This window comes from Salvelinus alpinus, chromosome 11, assembly GCF_045679555.1.
Source record: "Salvelinus alpinus chromosome 11, SLU_Salpinus.1, whole genome shotgun sequence".
Lineage (NCBI taxonomy): Eukaryota > Metazoa > Chordata > Actinopteri > Salmoniformes > Salmonidae > Salvelinus > Salvelinus alpinus.
Window position 1 is genome coordinate 21,043,103 of NC_092096.1, and position 19,498 is coordinate 21,062,600.

Here is a 19,498-nt window from a genome sequence, read left to right on the forward strand (position 1 = left end):
TCTCCACAGAGACCTGATAGGCTTTAGGTTCTCAGGATTCTCTCTCACTCTGTATAATACACTTCCTCCCTCCAAACTGGGCTCACAAGCCCCCTCTTTCCCCCCTCTCTCTGTTTTGTTGAATCTGCATGTTCTTGCTAGGCCGCTCTATATTGCTGCCCCACTGGATGAGGCTCGCTTCGCAGGACAATTCCCGGTAAACAAGCCGCATATTCGAGCCGTGTTCGAAAAAAACAACAACCCAGACTTCAAAACATTTCATCAGAAGCTTAAGAAACCTTTGAGTCAGAGAGAGAAAGGGAATTAGTGGGTGTCTAGACTGATTTACATTCAAGGGTTTGGCAAAGGCAGAGTTTCCCCCCGAACCTCTCTGACAGGCTAGGATGCAAATGAACCACGAGGCAGACGTTTTGACTGCTCAGTGTTTGTTGAAGTAAGAGGCACTTACATTGGCAGACAGCTGAGATGTGAGGGTCGCGACCTTTTCCTGGGAGGCGTCCAACTCTCGTCGCAGCTTCCTGATTTGCTGTTTGGGTGAGGGAAAAAATAACAGATTACCATGACGATCACGTCTCTCCTAAAAAACAGGACTGATTGAAAATACAACAGAGCATGCCTATCTTCCGATTCCATCCCTTTAGAAGCAAATCCAAATCTGGTGTACCAGCTGCCTAGTAAACGTCCATTTGAAAACATTGATGTAAAGTCTGTCTCATTGCCACAGTATAAAACAATGGGGTGAATGTAAGTGTGAAGGTAAGTGGGGGATTACCGTGGTATTTTGGCCTGTTTGACCCTTGATTGAAAAGAGAAGAATACAATTAACTCTATGATGCATGCTTAGTCCAAACAGAAGATATGGTGAGAGAGATATGTGTTATGATGATGACAAAGCAGCATGTTTCCTCACGGTTAGCAGTTTAAACCATTAGCCAATAAGGCATAAGGCAATCTCTCATACATAAACAACAGTACAGTCTTGGACAAATTAGCCAATAAAAGGGAAAAAGTGCACAAGCATCTAAACACATTAGGTTAGTTGTCACTTTGGTAACACTTTCTTTAAACCTGACTGGTATAATGCATTTTAAAAAGACTCAACCATGGTTCTAACAAGTAATATAGCATTATACCTGTGTGCTTTAACTAACGTGTTAATGTAGGGTGCAAACAGAAAGTCATTGTAATGAAAGAAAAGCAGTGATAACTGAATAGGGTGTGAAGTGAAACCACAGAGAAGGACAAAGAGTAGGCTGTATTAATGATGTTTGTCCATGACTGTCAGTATGACGTGTGGTAAAGATCATGTCAAAGTGCAGTTTGGTTATATTCAAATGCCTGGTTGTTTAAAAGACTGGCTCATGACAAGCAATGCACAATAGGGTCAAAGAGATTTGACTTGGACACCAAGTCCAAGGTTATAAACACAAGTTTTATGCTCAGGTCCGCCACTGATAGACCAGAACCTGATTTTGGACGAAGTGGATACATATATCACTGCTCATGCTTTGATTGTTATCTTCATTATGGAGATCTGACCGGACCAGACCAGACAAACAGACAGACTGACAGACCAGACAGACCAGAGAGACAGACCAGATAGACCAGAGAGACAGACCAGACAGACCAGAGAGACCAGAGAGACAGACCAGACAGACCAGAGAGACAGACCAGATAGACCAGAGAGACAGACCAGAGAGACAGACCAGAGAGACAGACTAGATAGACAAACAGAGAGACTGACCAGACAGACCAGATAGACCAGAGAGACAGACAGACAGACCAGACAGACCAGGCAGACCAGACCAGGCAGACAAACAGAGAGACTGACCAGAGCGACAGACTAGATAGACAAACAGAGAGACTGACCAGACAGACCAGATAGACCAGAGCGACAGACTAGATAGACAAACAGAGAGACTGACCAGACAGACAGACAGACAGACAGACAGACAGACACGACAGACAGACAGACACACACACAGACAGACAGACAGACAGACAGACAGACAGACAGACAGACAGACAGACACACACACAGACAGACAGACAGACAGACAGACAGACAGACAGACAGACAGACAGACAGACAGACAGACAGACAGACAGACAGACAGACAGACAGACAGACAGACAGACAGACAGACAGACAGACAGACAGACAGACAGACAGACAGACAGACAGACAGACAGACAGACAGACAGACAGACAGACAGACAGACAGACAGACAGACAGACAGACAGACAGACAGACAGACAGACAGACAGACAGACAGACAGACAGACAGACAGACAGACAGACAGACAGACAGACAGAGACGACCAGACAGTTGCCCAGACAGACAGAAAGACAGACCAGACAGACAGGAGACATTTCGTCCCTCACCAAGCCAAGCCTCTTACCTCAGAATGTGCCTTTTCCTCTGTCTGTTTGGGAGAGAAGACATGTCGTTAAGATGTGCAGGAATAAGCCACGTTGTATGAACAATGATTTACTTCTGACAGCTTCTTTATGGATGCAATGAAAGCCCATTGTCATAATGAGTAGATCATTGGGGATTTTGAGATTTTGATGGAGAATGATGCAGGAGCCAAAAGGCCATAGATGACGCCCGGAAGTGAAAGCAAATGCTAAGGCAGCTCTTGATGCATCAAATTAAATCAAATCAAATGTTATTGGTCACATACACATATTTAGCAGATGTTATTGCGTGTGTTGGGAAATCGTTGACTGTGGTGTCATTTCAAGTCAGGTCAGACTGTACTAAGAACTTACACAACCTTTGATTTTGGCCAATCAAGTCATATGTAATCGAAGTGGCAGGGGTAATTAACATAATACATTGTATGTATGTATTGCAATATATACACACTGGTAACATTGCACACAAGTAACATTGGTTGTTTTTTTTCACACCAACCAAAAACCTGTGTGAACATCTGCCACATTCAACCAGCATCAGAGCATGTGGTGGGCATACAAACACGTTGTCTGTGTGGTGTGGAGAGATCATAGCTGACAGCATCATAGTCTTTACCTTGGCCAGAAAGGAAAGAACCTGGAAGTAAGAAAACGTGGGTTCAAGCTGCTGCAATGGGAAACCATGGCAACTCAACACTTTGCACTGCCCTGAAAACAGGGTGCCAAACTTTTGTGTAAGCCAAGCATTCTCATTGGTTATCATCTATGGCCTTTTGATTGACATCTATATGTTTTGTCTATCTTTATATTGTTGGGCTGAATGATTGGTGTTGTAATGACTTTGGGAAAATGTGTCATGATACTTTTATCATAGTGTTCTTCCTAGGAGATTTGAATAAAATTGCTCTTTGTCAGTCGTGTTTATCAGGGTCGTGCTCATTAGGGCACATCGCAGCAAAACGCTTTGCAACGGAAAACGAAAACAAGCGTTTCTCATAGGACAGGTTGAAATAGTACCTCCCCGTTTCACAACGTTTTCTGCCTACTGAACACGCCCCAGGTGTTGAGTGATAACAGATGAGATTAAACAAAACTGATGACTAGATAATGCCAAAGATGAGAAGAAATGATAAAATAGCAAACAGAAAAGTATGATGAAATTCAAATCATAACTGACATAACTATTATAGTAATGGCAACAAATAAACATGAAATTACAATTAAAATATTAAAATATGAACACAACCAAACATCAACACAATGAAATGAAGAATAAACAATAAGTGCTGTCTTTCTGCCCCAATAGGAATACTTTCAGAACAAGTCTCTGAAATCAGTGAAAGTCTAAACTCGTCTCCAGGCCTTTCTAGAACTTTCTGCTGGGGAGGAAAGAGGTGGAGAGCGCCAGTAATTGATTATCTTCCTCAACTGATCTGTCTTCTCATTGAGTTTGACTGCAGCTGGAGTGTTGCCTGTTGCCCACAAAAATCCACACCTTCACCAAGCTTGAATTTGCCTAAATCACCTTGGATGCACTGCTAAAATATAAACATGTATGATATATTTAAGTATTAAGGTCCGAGGAGGTGTGGTATATGGCCAATATACCACGGCTAAGGACTGTTCATAGGCAACACGCAATGCGGAGGGCCTGGACACAGCCCTTAGCTGTGGTATATTGGCAATATACCACACACCGCCAAGGTGTCTTATTGCTATTATAAACTGGTTTCCAACATAATTAGAGCAGTAAAAATAAATGTTTTGCCATACCCGTGGTATACAGTCTCATATACCACGGCTGTCAGCCAATCAGCATTCAGGGCTTGAACCACCCAGTTTATAAAGCCATCCGTACACCTATCTATTATTGACGAATGTAACTTATAAAGTACAACTGTTCTACCCCGTCATAAACCCAAATATGTTTCAAAATATTACTCTGATTTCATGGACTCTGTCCTTGCATCCATAACACAATCTTTGAATTTGAGAGTGGTTACATTTCTCCAGCCTTATAGCAAAAAAGTGGCAGGGCTGTCGTTTGCTGAAAAATGTATTACATATTGTCTCCTAAAATAATTCTAGGCTAATGACACCAATTAACTGGGATCACACACAGCACCCATGGCTGCCATAAGCATGATTGTCTAAATGTTTGTTTGTGTGTTTGGAGAAAACAATGAAACTTACCGCAGAGTACAGGGACGAGGTGCTGGAGACCAGCGACAGTGAGGATCCATGGACTAGAGAAAGACAGAGAGAGAGAGAGCGAGAGAGAGTGAGAGAGCGAGAGAGCGTGAGAGCAAGAGCGAGTGAGGAATTAAAAGAATATAATCTGTGGCACCATCTCATCTGCATGTAAAAGTACCATATTCTAATGGCATGTGTGTGGCTGTGTACTAATGAAGTACTCGTTTGGATAATTCAAAGGGCCTAGTCATTGACTAGTAACATTACTTTCAAGTGGCACCGTCACGTTACCAAAATGTTAACTGAAACAGCAAACTTCTCTTTAAAGAGAGAAGCAGAAAAAGCCGGGTTCCTAGTCCAGTGCATTTTGAGCTTCAGTCTGAGAACTCAAGCCTGACTATCACTTCTTCTTGGTCTAAGCAGCGTCCCACAGACAAGTTATTAATATATATATATATATAATATTAATATATGCCATCAAGCAGACTACTGTAAGTCCCTTTAATTCCAAAGTAGTACTTGCATACATTTTTGTATGGGTGGCAGCAGCGGGAATCGGAAACCCATGATCCGGGCGTTGCTAGCGCCCTGCTCTACCAACTGAACCACACAGGACCACAGTCTGGGCCTACCTTCATCGGTGCTGTCCCTGAAGGAGCCAGAGCGGCTCATGCCCCGGGGTCTGTCCTCCAGAGAGGTGGCGCTGCCCCCCAGGTGGGCTTCTCCATACAGGTCAAAAGAGTCCTGGGCAGGGATGCTGTTGGAGCGACTCATACTGCTGGGTCCTGGCAGGTTGTAGGGTGACAGGTTGGTGGGGCTCACTGGGGGAGAAAACACACACACACACGCACAAACAGGTTGGAGTAGTGGTATTTGGAGTAGTGGTATTTGGAGTAGGGCTTACGCAGGTTGGAGTAGTGGTATTTGGAGTAGTGGTATTTGGAGGAGTGGTATTTGGAGTAGTGCTTACGCAGGTTGGAGTAGTGGTATTTGGAGTAGTGGTATTTGGAGTAGGGCTTACGCAGGTTGGAGTAGTGGTATTTGGAGTAGTGGTATTTGGAGGAGTGGTATTTGGAGTAGTGCTTACGCAGGTTGGAGTAGTGGTATTTGGAGTAGGGTTTACGCAGGTTGGAGTAGTGGTATTTGGAGGAGTGGTATTTGGAGTAGGGCTTACGCAGGTTGGAGTAGTGGTATTTGGAGTAGGGTTTACGCAGGTTGGAGTAGTGGTATTTGGAGTAGGGCTTACGCAGGTTGGAGTAGTGGCATTTGGAGTAGTGCTTACGCAGGTTGGAGTAGTGGTATTTGAAGTAGGGCTTACACAGGTTGGAGTAGTGGTATTTGGAGTAATGGTATTTGGAGTAGTGCTTAAGCAGGTTGGAGTAGTGGTATTTGGAATAGTGCTTACGCAGGTTGGAGTAGTGGTATTTGGAATAGTGCTTATGCAGGTTGGAGTAGGGGTATTTGGAGTAGTGGTATTTGGAGTAGTGGTATTTGGAAGAGTGCTTACGCAGGTTGGAGTAGGGGTATTTAGAGTAGTGCTTACGCAGGTTGGAGTAGTGGTATTTGAAGTAGGGCTTACGCAGGTTGGAGTAGTGGTATTTGGAAGGTGGTATTTGGAGTATTGCTTACGCAGGTTGGAGTAGTGGTATTTGAAGTAGGGTTTACGCAGGTTGGAGTAGTGATATTTGGAGTAGTGCTTACGCAGGTTGGAGTAGTGGTATTTGAAGTAGGGCTTACGCAGGTTGGAGTAGTGGTATTTGGAGTAGTGCTTACGCAGGTTGGGGTAGTGGTATTTGAAGTAGGGCTTACGCAGGTTGGAGTAGTGGTATTTGAAGTAGGGCTTACGCAGGTTGGGGTAGTGGTATTTGAAGTAGGGCTTACGCAGGTTGGAGTAGTAGTATTTTCCGGTGCTTGTGCATGCAACTCCAGGGGGGGAGAGAGGGGACTGACTCCCCGTGTCCTGTAACCCTCCAGTGGAGTGAGAACGCAGCCACTCCTTCCCCTCCTCATGGGACGTCTGTCTGGACGAGGGAGGGTACCTAGAGAGGATGTGGTACACATCAACTAGTGGCACCACTGATTCAACATGACGTCTATTGAACCATGCAACTGCATCATCTACATATCACATGACTGAAGTGTGGTGACAAATATATTCACTAACTCATGCATAGTTATGTACGTACACACAGTGCTTGACTTTGACTAAAATAGGTGGCGGCACTCTGTTTATATATAAGTGCCGGTACTCTGTTAATATATAAGTGCCGGTACTCTGTTAATATATACGTGCCGAAACGCCACAATATAATTAAGTCAATATTCTAAAAGAGGTGCTGGACCTCAAGCAGTATAACGTTGGAGGGAGGTGGAAGAGTTCTGGTGTGTTCCGGCCCAAGTCAAGCACTGTGGACACAGACACACACACATGTATCCACCCACACACAGGCACGGCCACCCATCCCACCTATGTGCACACACACACATGATCAAAGACACTCGGTTTACACATGGTCAAAGACACTGACAGTCTTTACTCTCCTCATCTCTAGCGGTTGCTAGCGGGGGGAAGAGTTATCTAAATGGTTGATAGGCAGCCATGTTTAATCCTTAAAGGAAGATAATTGAGTTCAAGCTCATCCTTTCAACACTGAAGCTCATAACAGACTGTCTGTCATACTAATACCCCACTCTGAATTCTTTCAGACGAAGAAAGGTACACTGATTGACATCTAATGACAGTAAAAGGTATTGAATGATAAATCATGTGCACATGTCTGCGTGTTCAACTTCAAATCAAATTGTCTATTTTGCACAGAATTGTCCATTGATTTTGAATTCCAATTGGAGTTCAGAGGAGAGAACGCCTCAGAGTATGTTTTGAAGTCTGCTTAATGTGCATTTAAAACTGAGCATTGGACACATGAATATCATAATCATTTAGCTATTATCTGGCTTGAAAAAAGGCAATTTGTTGCTTTGAATCCCTCTGGGCTAGAAGAAAAGTCAGGGACAAGAAATACAACCCAGTCCTAAACTGCTGAGGCGTCTGAGATGAATAGAAATAAACGTCTCAAGGGAAAATGCCTCCACGCCTGCTGTGAAAGTACAGTTAAAAGGAAATACGTGTTCTTTCTGTGTTGTCAAACATCCCCTTAGCATTACATGCAGTGAATTCTAAAAGGTTGCAGAACTCCTACTCAAGGTAGAGATTCACTCTCTACTGCAGTCTAAAAACAACAAATATCAAACCCTGTGTAGGAGCCTGGATTTGTTGCAGTGCTTTTTGCAGACAGTAATTGGGTAGAAAAAGCCATTTGTTGCAGTGCTTTTTGCAGACAGTAATTGGGTAGAAAAAGCCATTTGTTGCAGTGCTTTTTGCAGACAGAGTAATTGGGTAGAAAAAGCCATTTGTTGCAGTGCTTTTTGCAGACAGAGTAATTGGGTAGAAAAAGCCATTTGTTGCAGTGCTTTTGCAGACAGAGTAATTGGGTAGAAAAAGCCATTTGTTGCAGTGCTTTTTGCAGACAGAGTAATTGGGTAGAAAAAGCCATTTGTTGCAGTGCTTTTTGCAGACAGTAATTGGGTAAAAAAAAGCCATTTGTTGCAGTGCTTTTTGCAGACAGTAATTGGGTAGAAAAAGCCATTTGTTGCAGTGCTTTTTGCAGACAGAGTAATTGGGTAGAAAAAGCCATTTGTTGCAGTGCTTTTTGCAGACAGAGTAATTGGGTAGAAAAAGCCATTTGTTGCAGTGCTTTTTGCAGACAGTAATTGGGTAGAAAAAGCCATTTGTTGCATGGTGGTATGATAGGGGCTGAATCCCAAATGGAACCATATTCCATAGTGCACTTCTTTTGAGCAGAGCCCTATGGACCCAGATAGAAAGTAGGGCACTATATATAGGGAATAGGGTGCCAATAGGGTGCCACACTTTCTAGTGTTGAGGGTCTGGACACGATTTCAGCCATTAGATAGGACAGGAGTAGTGGAAACTTGATTTAAAATGGATGCCCTGCCTTGCCCTACAGTCAACGAGGAGGAAAACAAGTATAGCTATTCAGAATCCACTAGACTACATGGGATCATTGACTTCAGGCACCTGTAATCTGTGAGGAACTGTGGAGTGTCCAGAGGAACAACAGTTACTAATAGTCTACGTCTAGAAGAGAATTCTTCAAAAGGATTTGTACAGCAATTGAAGCCTTTTATGAGGTGAAACTAAATTGTCACTCCCATTAATATATTCAATTTTCAATGTGCCAAACCCTCATCGGCTAAATCTCCTGAGACAAATGTCAAGCAAAATGCTAACGTCATTATGTAACACCGCTTTCCTACACCAACATGACATTAGACACAACATGTGATTTTGTCAGTTAGAAAGACATGTATGAATAACTTGTGAGAATGAATGAAAAGACAAAACAAGGAAACACCAAAAGGACAACGCATGAGTGATGAGTTACCTCAGTCCCTTTTTGGGGAGTGTGTTTCTGTCAAGAGGCATGCTGTTAAGACACAGAGAACAAAAAACGTTAGAATTACCTACAGGTGTAGGATCTTAATTTGATCACCCTGTTGTCGCACAGCAGGAAATGCAATCTTGTAGTGTACTGTATTTGAGGTTTCAAAAGACTTCTAAAGTCTGTACTTTCCACTTTGCTGGAGGATTATTTTCCTGCTGTGAGAAACTGGTCAAATTAAGATCCTACATCTAAAAGATCACGATGCCATGGATTCACTTCACATCTATTGATTGATAGAACACACATACTGTCTAAAGTGAGAATGCTTTAGCCCACTACAATGGGCAACGTTACCCAAGAAACAAACATACGGAAAGCACACATTAAACCGAACATTTGGGTTAGTTTGATACTCTCAATTTAGACAACAATCTGTGAATGAAGGAAATATTACAAACCGCTATGACAACATTGAGCTATACTGAAAGGACAAGATGAGCATGACGTTGTATTCCATACATACAGTCTACAAGTCCATTTTCAAAGTGTCTGTACATTGATGGCTGTTTGTCAGAGATGGCTGGTGTGATAAGATATAGGAGGACGGGCTCATTGTAATGGCTGGAATGGAATAGACGGAACGGAGTGAAACACGTAGCTTCCCTGTGTTTGTTGTGTTTGATATCGTTCCCTTCATTCCAACCATTACAATATCTTTTCCCATCAGCCACCACTGATGTACATGTTACACCCGCTGGTCTGAAACAAACTACCCACAGGCACCTAATGGAGTTACGTTGTTCCACATTGGGACTCACCCCTCAGAAAGCGTGGACTTGACGCTGGCCGTGCGGGTGACTTTGGGGCCGTGGTGGTGCCCCAGCAGCAGGTCAATGGACTCGGAGCTGGTGTGCAGACTGGTCATGCTCTGGCAGCTCAGTGTGTCCTTACTGCCAGAGCATGCCGAAGAGCTGCTGAGGTTGGTGGGCCAGGGGCGGGCGTTGGAGGGCAGCGAGAGGCCTGACGCCGGGCTGGAGGCAGGCGAATCAGTGCCCAGGTCAGGGGCCTTGCCATAAAGTGGGCTGCTAGCCCCGCTCTGCCCGCCCGCGCTGCCCAGGCTCCCCGTGCCCGAGGAGGGAGAGTCCAGGCTGGCCTGGCGCGCCAATGTGCCATGAGGGCTGCCCAACGCAGAGGGGCACTTGCCTGAGTCGGGTGTGCCTGGGGTACTGGCCTTGCTGCTGGCTTTGGTGCCAAACAACCTGGGAGAGAGAGAAAGAGATGGTTCCATTCACTCACAGACTATTTATGGCAATCATGATCCCCTCATAGACTGAACAAACTCAGTCTCTAGGTTCAGAACTAGGTTGTTTGATATAGAACAGTATTACATTTATTTGATTACACCAAGGAAATAAGAGCTTGGGAAAAGTTTGAATTCCGCTCAACACTGCCCCTCCCCTATCTTCATCACCTTTAGCAACTATCTCATAAACCTACCATATTCTTCTTCATAGACACTATGAAGAAGTACACCTTCCCTACTGCCTCTGTTAGAGTATGTGTGCATCCCAAATGGCACCCTATTCCCTATATATTTCACTACTTAGTACACTACTTTAGACCAGAGCCCTATGGGAATAGGGTGACAGTTGAGACCACGGAGCTCCCAGTGATTTTAATTCAGACAGCTGTGATTCAGACAGCTGTGGTTCAGACAGCTGTGGTTCAGACAGCTGTGGTCATAGCATTGCCCCATTTCCATTCCATGCATGTAATAAGCCAATCTGGTCACTCAGCAACACATTTGTTGTTCACAGGTCCTTCCTGTCGTGTCTGACGTGGGGCTGCCATCAAACAGGCTGCCTTTTTCTTAGGGGTATACGCACAAATCAAAAATGCACTCTGCGCCTCGACAGGTCGGACGGCGTGGCCGTGTCCGGACACGCCTTGTGAGCGCATCTAACTAATGAGACAGGGGTTCGCGAACAGAATAGCTTTCTCACTGTCAGTTAATCAGTTTAGCCTGACCTGAATGGCAAATCATCTACCGTTCATCTTGAGAGAAATGCCATCAGTTTCTGTGATGACATCTACCGAACAGCAGGGGGCAACCTTTGCCTCCCCGACTCTCAAGCCCAACGAACAAACTCAGAGCAATGTTTCTGTGCTGGGATATGATTTAGTGTCTTATTACCTTATTACCTAAAATATATATATATATATATATATGAGACTTTGGAATGCTAATTCTGCGCCGCTTCAGAGAAGAAGTGAACTTCTACCTGTAATTCTGACAGCACCAATGAACACCTCTATCTATCAGTAGCATCTTGGAGCTGAGAAACAACATTGTACCTCACCTCACAAACAAGACTTCATTAATCTGTGGGGGCCTCGAGCACGCAGTCGGTGAGAGTGCCTAGGGAACAACAAGCTCCCTCCACCTTTATAATAGAGATGAAAAATGGCAGCTGCTTGGCTAGGCTACCAAGCTCTTATATGAGTGCAGGGGAAACCAAGTGAGCAGCGTTGACTGACCTGCGGAAGGTAGGTGAGGCGATGTCCGGGTACTTGGACCCTGGTTGCCTGAGGCCAGACTGGCCCGTGGAGGTGGGGCTGGACTTGGGGGAGGTGGATAAACCTGCTGGGTCCTGGTCCGACACGGCCACTTTCTCCTTGTCCGTCTGGTTGATGGTGATGGGGATGGGGCTCGAGCGCCCCGAGCCCACCTTCCCAGCGTCCCTTCGCTTGGTCCCCGTTCCTCCGGCCGACTTGCAGCTGACATTGGAATCGATGCTGCTGGAACTGGAGCGGTGGCCGCTGCGCCCCACCACCCCCCCGCTGGAGGACTTGGCCGGCCGGGGCAGAGAGCGGTACTGGAGGGACACCTTGGAGCCTCCGCAGCCCATCAGCACCCCATCGTCCTGGGGCTGGGAGCCATCCAGGCTTGTCTTACGGCCTCCGCTGATCCCTGTCCCCTTGCCGATAGCCGAAGACTTGGGCACCTTCCCCAGGGTGGCGGAGCCACTGGCCAGGGTGGCACCGCTGGACGTGATGAGGGCACCAGAGGGGGGGCTGGCCATCTTTTTATACCCGAACGACCCAGTGGTGGGGGGGCGGGCGATGCCCGAGGGGGGTTTCTTGCCCTCGTCGCCACTGCTCTTGCCGGCGTCGGAGGGCGAGCGCTGGATGCCAGCGGTCTTGGAAGGGGCCTTGCATTTCTCTGAGGCCTTAGCGTCATCAGTTTTACCTGTCGATACAAAGGCCAGTCATTAACAAGCTGGCAAACACCTTCCCCTCTGCAAACTGCTGGGGTACTGAATAATTTAGCTAGGATCGAGCAGAGGGGAGACGGACCTCGCAGCTTATTGGTAAATAACGGGACTCATCTTCATCATCATCTGTAGGGCTACAGGGCAGGTGTGCCAAATGACTTTACACTTCGCTAATATTTTACAACTCTTTTCACAAAGCTCAGCTAAAATAGAAAGCTATACTAATCCAAACATGAGAAGACTTGCTGAGCAAACCAAAACACGATTGAGAAAAAGATAAAGTAGAACGGAGAAACGACAAACATTACCGAGGGCCTCAAAGGGCAACGACACTGCTTTCCTAATGAATAATCTGATTGGCCGAAATCTTTGACCCTGTTATCTAATCAATGTCAAACTGGAACACATCAACAAATGAAATTCACTTATAAATTAAGCTAGGATGGACATTTCCTGGTTCTAATATCAACCAGACAGGGAGTTTGATTGAATGAATGACCAGTCAGAGAATAATATACACCACCATCCATCCTCAGTTAGACATGGGCCCTGTTCAAATAGGTCAGAAATACATCCTTCCTACCTTCCTTGAAGTACTCACAGATCTGAGTTGGTGAACGTAATACGGCGGTAACCTTGGATACACCGATACAATCACTTATACTAATCTGTGCTCACCTCAAGACAACAAGGAAGGAAGGAAGTTATTTCTACAGTTTTCCAACAGGGCCATGGTAGAAAGAAATAAGCAAGGTCTGAAGTAGGTCGAAGAAGGAGGGCGGGTCCTACCAGGGGTTTTGAGGGTGGCGCTGGTGCCTTTGGTCCGGGGGGGCGTGATGGCCACCTGGGCAGTCATACCCCTCCTCCAGGAGCCAGTCTGGGACATGGGTAGGCCCGTCTTCTGCCCGGGATCCTCGCCGCACTGCCCCGCTGGCGAGGAGGCAGAGGAGGAGGAAGATTTCCACTTTGAGCCGGGCTCCATGTTGACATCCAGCTCCTCGTCCACCTTCTTCAGATCTTCAGCTCCGGCCCAGCTGCTGCTGACCTCCTGCTCCACATGCTGGTGTGTGTCCGCCTGGGACAGTCAGTAACCCACACACCTTTATTTTACTATCCTTGTGGTGACCAAAACATTTATTCCAATTCAAAATCCTATTTTCCCTAACCCCTAATTATAACCCTAAACTTAACCCCTAACACTAAAACAGGCTTTTTACTTGTTTTACTATCCTTATGAAGACTTCTGGTCCCCACAAGGATAGTAAAACAAAACAAAACAAAACCACACACACACACACACACACACACACACACACACACACACACACACACACACACACACACACACACACACACACACACACACACACACACACACACACACACACACACACACACACACACACACACACACACACACACACACACACACACACACACACACACACACACACAATACAGTATGAGTAAGCCACCTGACAGATGGTGAACCCTCCCTCACTAACCACACCAACAGTCTCTTAAGAGATCAATCTGTTGAGGTTTCCACAAGGCACACATACTTGGCTATTTTTACCATGCTCCCTGAACACTGCACAAGGAGTGGGTTCCGCTGTACATTTCCTTGGCTTTCTCTCTTGAAAGCCAATTAAAACAAAGTAAATAGCTTCATTTCCAGACTACAGTGATATACCTCATTGTTACACATACTCAAAAAGTTTGACAGACATGTCCCTGTTTTAATTGAAGCAAGTGCAAAGACAGTGATGCTTCAGTATCATTACTCACAGTTAGTTCAATGTCTGGAAGCATGGATATGCTCTATTATTGTTCATTTATAAGAGAATAAACAGGATATAGGCTCTATGGGTCGTTCTGGTTCGGACAAGCCTACTTCCTTCATTTACACTCCACGGTGTACTGTACCTGGGCTGCCTTGTTCTTGCGTGGTGACGATGTGACGGCGGGGTAGGTGGGCGTGTTCAGATCGTCTGTGCTGATGTTATCTACAGTGTCACTGAGACCGCTGCTGACCGAACTGCTGTCATCCCAACTACGAGAGAGAGAGAGAGAGAGAGAGAGAGAGAGAGAGAGAGAGAGAGAGAGAGAGAGAGAGAGAGAGAGAGAGAGAGAGAGAGAGAGAGAGAGAGAGAGAGAGAGAGAGAGAGAGAGATAGAGAGAGAGAGAGAGAGAGAGAGAGAGAGAGAGAGACAGAGACAGAGACAGAGACAGAGATGAGTGATAAAGACAGAAGCCATCCATCTTCCCACCATATCAATCTTTCATTCCATTTTGTCATCCCTCCACAAATACCAACAATCCTCTCCTTCACCCTTCCAGTAACCCTTCAGGTAAACTCAGAAACGTGCGTCTCTGCACCGTGTAAAAGAGAAACCCTTTCCAACCTGCAGGTAATGCACTCTGTGTAGGGTGAAGTTGCCCCTAGACACTGATCTTGAGTCAGTTTTGCATTTCCCGGACTAATGGTTAACTTAATGATTAGTGGAGGGGAAGGTGATCCTAGATCTGTACCTAGGGGAAACTTCACCACGAGGTGCACTATGCATTGTACCTGCATCTGGCTGCCTATCACGCTGCCTTAATGAAACCTACCCAGTCCCCAGGGAGCCAGGAGATATGCCGGAAACAAGCAATCTCTGTCGTGGGTGAGGATTCGCTCAATTTCCAATCACCTCCTCCCATCTATCACTGTTGTTGATCACTCATCCTCTCTCATTAGTACATTGAGTGGCGGTGGCCCTCTTTAAATCTTCATTAGGCTATTGACTTCTGGGTATTGTGTATCCTGGGATAATTTCTCAACAAATAAAATGTATTTACGAAGCCCTTTTTACATCAGAAGATGTCACAAAGTGCATATGCAGAAACCCAGGCTAAAACCCCAAACAGCAAGCAATGCAGATGTAGAAGCACGGTGGCAAGGAAAAACTCCCTAGAAAGGCAGGAACCTAGTGGAGATTATAAGAGTACATGGCCATTAAGGCCACATCACTCTTCAAGATGTTCAAACATTCATAGATGACCAGCATGGTCAAAACATGACTATATATGGTGATGTATGGATCAGGACTGAAAATGGGATGTATGGATCGGGACTGTATATGGGATGTATGGATCGGGACTGTATATGGGATGTATGAATCGGGACTGTATATGGGATGTATGGATCTGGACTGTATATGGGATGTATGGATCTGGACTGTATATGGGATGTATGGATCGGGACTGTATATGGGATGTATGGATCGGGGCTGTATATGGGATGTATGGATCGGGACTGTATATGGGATGTATGGATCAGGACTGTATATGGGATGTATGGATCAGGACTGTATATGTGATGTATGGATCAGGACTGTATATGTGATGTATGGATCAGGACTGTATATGGGATGTATGGATCAGGACTGTATATGGGATGTATGGATCAGGACTGTATATGTGATGTATGGATCAGGACTGTATATGTGATGTATGGATCAGGACTGTATATGGGATGTATGGATCAGGACTGTATATGTGATGTATGGAACATGTTAGCATTACATCATTGGATGGTTTTGACTTTCTTATCAGGCCTGGGTTCAAATACTATTTAAAATATTTCCAATAGTTTGAGTGTTTGTTTGAGCCTGGCTGTAGTGTTGTGGGTGGGTGGGTTTTTCAGTTTTGAAACTATTCTATCAGTTCCATTGCGTCAGGCAAGCGGAATCAAGCCCAGATAAAGTATTTGAAATGATTTCAAATAGTATCTGAACACTGGTCTGGTTATTATGCAGATGATGTACCCAGAACCCCTAAACAAAGGCCATATGGTTCAACCAGTGATCATTTCTGCACACGCTGTTTAATTACCACAGCTCCAGAGATTGGGGATCTCCAGAAATATGTTTCAGCCATGTCCAATTCCTTTTTCTCTTATCACACCTAATACATCCCCCTCAATAATAATGTATTAGTTCTCTCTCCGTCTCAGGCTCATGCACACACACACACACACACACACACACACACACACACACACACACACACACACACACACACACACACACACACACACACACACACACACACACACACACACACACACACACACTGGATGGTTGCCATGACAATATGTGTGTATGTATCTCTAGCATGAATTAACATTTGGAATCTGATCACCTCACTAAAGCTAGAAATTGAGTCTCAGAGGGAAATGCAGCCAATTTGACCTTTGAACCACCTCTTCAAGGAATACCTAGGATAAAGCAATCCTTCTGCCCCCCCCCCCCCCCCCTTAAAAGATTTAGATGCACTATTGTAAAGTGGCTGTTCCACTGGATGTCATTAGGTGAATGCACCAATTTGTAAGTCGCTCTGGATAAGAGCGTCTGCTAAATGACTTAAATGTAAATGTAAATGATCCAGCATAGCTACAGTCATACATACAGGGAACTAAAGAAATACGACAAATGAACCAACAATGTGTGGGAACCTCATCGACTGTCTAAGAGGGGAGAGAGGAGAGGATTTAACCTGCTCAAGGACATGAAACAATAAACCCTGAGGTATTGTAGTCTCAATTCAATCATATATGACTGAGCAACTGTCCTCTACCACATATGGGAGATGATATACCAGAGATGACAGATCAGAGATGACAGACCAGAGATGACAGATCAGAGATGACAGATCAGAGATGACAGATCAGAGATGACAGACCAGAGATGACAGATCAGAGATGACAGATCAGAGATGACAGACCAGAGATGACAGATCAGATATGACAGATCAGAGATGACAGACCAGAGATGACAGATCAGAGATGACAGACCAGAGATGACAGATCAGAGATGACAGATCAGAGATGACAGACCAGAGATGACAGATCAGATATGACAGATCAGAGATGACAGATCAGAGATGACAGATCAGAGATGACAGACCAGAGATGACAGATCAGAGATGACAGATCAGAGATGACAGACCAGAGATGACAGATCAGAGATGACAGACCAGAGATGACAGATCAGAGATGACAGATCAGAGATGACAGATCAGAGATGACAGACCAGAGATGACAGATCAGAGATGACAGATCAGAGATGACAGATCAGAGATGACAGATCAGAGATGACAGATCAGAGATGACAGACCAGAGATGACAGACCAGAGATGACAGATCAGAGATGACAGATCAGAGATGACAGATCAGAGATGACAGATCAGATATGACAGATCAGAGATGACAGATCAGAGATGACAGATCAGAGATGACAGATCAGAGATGACTTCCAATGCCTTAGAAAAGTGAATCAGTTCTCATTGCTAAGATAGTTTGCTTATTCCATTTTAGTCGAGTGAACATTACTTCTCCCCTGACATCTATAACTCATCCAAGACAAAGCTGAAACGCAAAGACAGGCTCAAAAGGAGAAAATAATGAGTTGTATGAAAGGCCCACAATGGGTGTTGGGAGAGATGTGTGGGTGTTCCTCTGAAAGATATAACAGTGTGGACATGCACGGGTGCGTTCTCCCTGCTTATTGATTTTTACAACCTCTTTCGTGCTTTTCAAGGGGATTGAAAGCTATTCATATCAGCATTGGATAACATCAAGAATTTAAATATCAAGTTCACAGTTAGTTATACAATAATAAAATAATTTCCTTTTGCAATGCCAACAGGGTGAGCCTGTTAAGAAGACGGAGCTGGAAAGGGCATGTTTTCTTACTGTACTCTATGTAGAGTTAAGCGAACTATTTCATTTGGAGCAAAAGTTTGAACTGTACAAATGGAATCCTTGACAGTTAAATGGGAATTCTCAGCTCCTCCATCTTTTTGGAATATAAGTGTCTGAACATCTCAATTCCATGAAATAAATGGAAACTATAAATTGCCTGTGGCCTGTGTCTGGCATGGATCCCATTTCACCATAGCCAATTTCTCATTGGCCATATGTCATTTATCATTTTGCCATTTAATATGTCCCCAAACTCTATTATTAGGAGGCAGTCTCAATGATGACCGTGCACAGGGTGAGTGATTGAATCATGTGTGAAGATGCAGATCTTCACTAGAAAAATTTATTCACTTCCTCATTGTTTTAATTGATGGTGGTATTGATTGTTGGCTTCAATGGGCCTAGATGCTATTTTCATTACATATTTTCTACGATATTAAAAGCATACTATCATCAACAGTTGATTCATTGTGTCTATGTTGAGAATGTTGTAGGTGGTAATTGGCCACACCGCTCGTTAAGTCCTGATTCAGGACAGGTTTTTAGTGTTGTAGGTGGTAATTGGCCACACCCCTCGTTAAGTCCTGATTCAGGACAGGTGCTTAGTGTTGTAGGTGGTAATTGGCCACACCGCTCGTTAAGTCCTGATTCAGGACAGGTGCTTAGTGTTGTAGGTGGTAATTGGCCACACCGCTCGTTAAGTCCTGATTCAGGACAGGTGCTTAGTGTTGTAGGTGGTAATTGGCCACACCCCTCGTTAAGTCCTGATTCAGGACAGGTCCTTAGAGTTGTAGGTGGTAATTGGCCACACCCCTCGTTAAGTCCTGATTCAGGACAGGTGCTTAGTGTTGTAGGTGGTAATTGGCCACACCCCTCGTTAAGTCCTGATTCAGGACAGGTGCTTAGTGTTGTAGGTGGTAATTGGCCACACCCCTCGTTAAGTCCTGATTCAGGACAAGCTAGTTTGCATCCCATTGCTTTTACACATTAAAAACCTGGATGTATTTACATCGAATCAATCAGAGTGGTTACTTTGTGAACAAGCCATTTCAAAGATCAACAGCTACTCTAACATCAAACGTGTAATTGTCGTTTCACCGCAAGAGCTGCACTGACCTGATCTCAAACAGAGTCAGATGGTGCTTAAAGTGAAAGGCACTATGCATCTTTTCTCCAATAGGATTCTACAAAGACATGGAAATCAATAGCCTTGAAAAAAGCTGGCTTGTTTGCTGTAATCACTTCCTCTTATCTTAAGTGGCCGATGGCGACGCCACGACTTTGCCTGGAAGTTGTTACGACGAGCTTCAGCATCCAAAGCACTTGTGGTGGCTGACAGTGACTTTCCACTCCCAGAATGGAACATGGAGATAAACTTCTGACTCGACGATGATG

At 44.8% G+C, this 19,498-nt stretch overlaps 1 protein-coding gene across 6 annotated transcripts in view; it reads right to left on the reverse strand.

The window, feature by feature from the left end:
- The window catches only part of nav3 (neuron navigator 3), a 234,014-nt gene that overhangs the window by 29,785 nt on the left and 184,731 nt on the right, over positions 1-19,498 (reverse strand). For 5 of the 6 annotated variants that reach the window (XM_071332043.1, XM_071332044.1, XM_071332045.1 and 2 more), the window contains exons 13-24: positions 14,284-14,410; positions 13,147-13,432; positions 11,621-12,332; positions 9,901-10,341; positions 9,083-9,124; positions 6,498-6,655; positions 5,249-5,437; positions 4,617-4,669; positions 3,040-3,060; positions 2,405-2,428; positions 773-796; positions 449-526 (exon numbers count right to left, since the gene is read on the reverse strand). In XM_071332043.1, coding sequence (XP_071188144.1) covers positions 449-526; positions 773-796; positions 2,405-2,428; positions 3,040-3,060; positions 4,617-4,669; positions 5,249-5,437; positions 6,498-6,655; positions 9,083-9,124; positions 9,901-10,341; positions 11,621-12,332; positions 13,147-13,432; positions 14,284-14,410 — 2,155 coding nt within the window. The remainder of the gene's footprint in view (positions 1-448; positions 527-772; positions 797-2,404; positions 2,429-3,039; positions 3,061-4,616; positions 4,670-5,248; positions 5,438-6,497; positions 6,656-9,082; positions 9,125-9,900; positions 10,342-11,620; positions 12,333-13,146; positions 13,433-14,283; positions 14,411-19,498) is intronic. The other variant, XM_071332047.1, reaches the window with a different exon arrangement.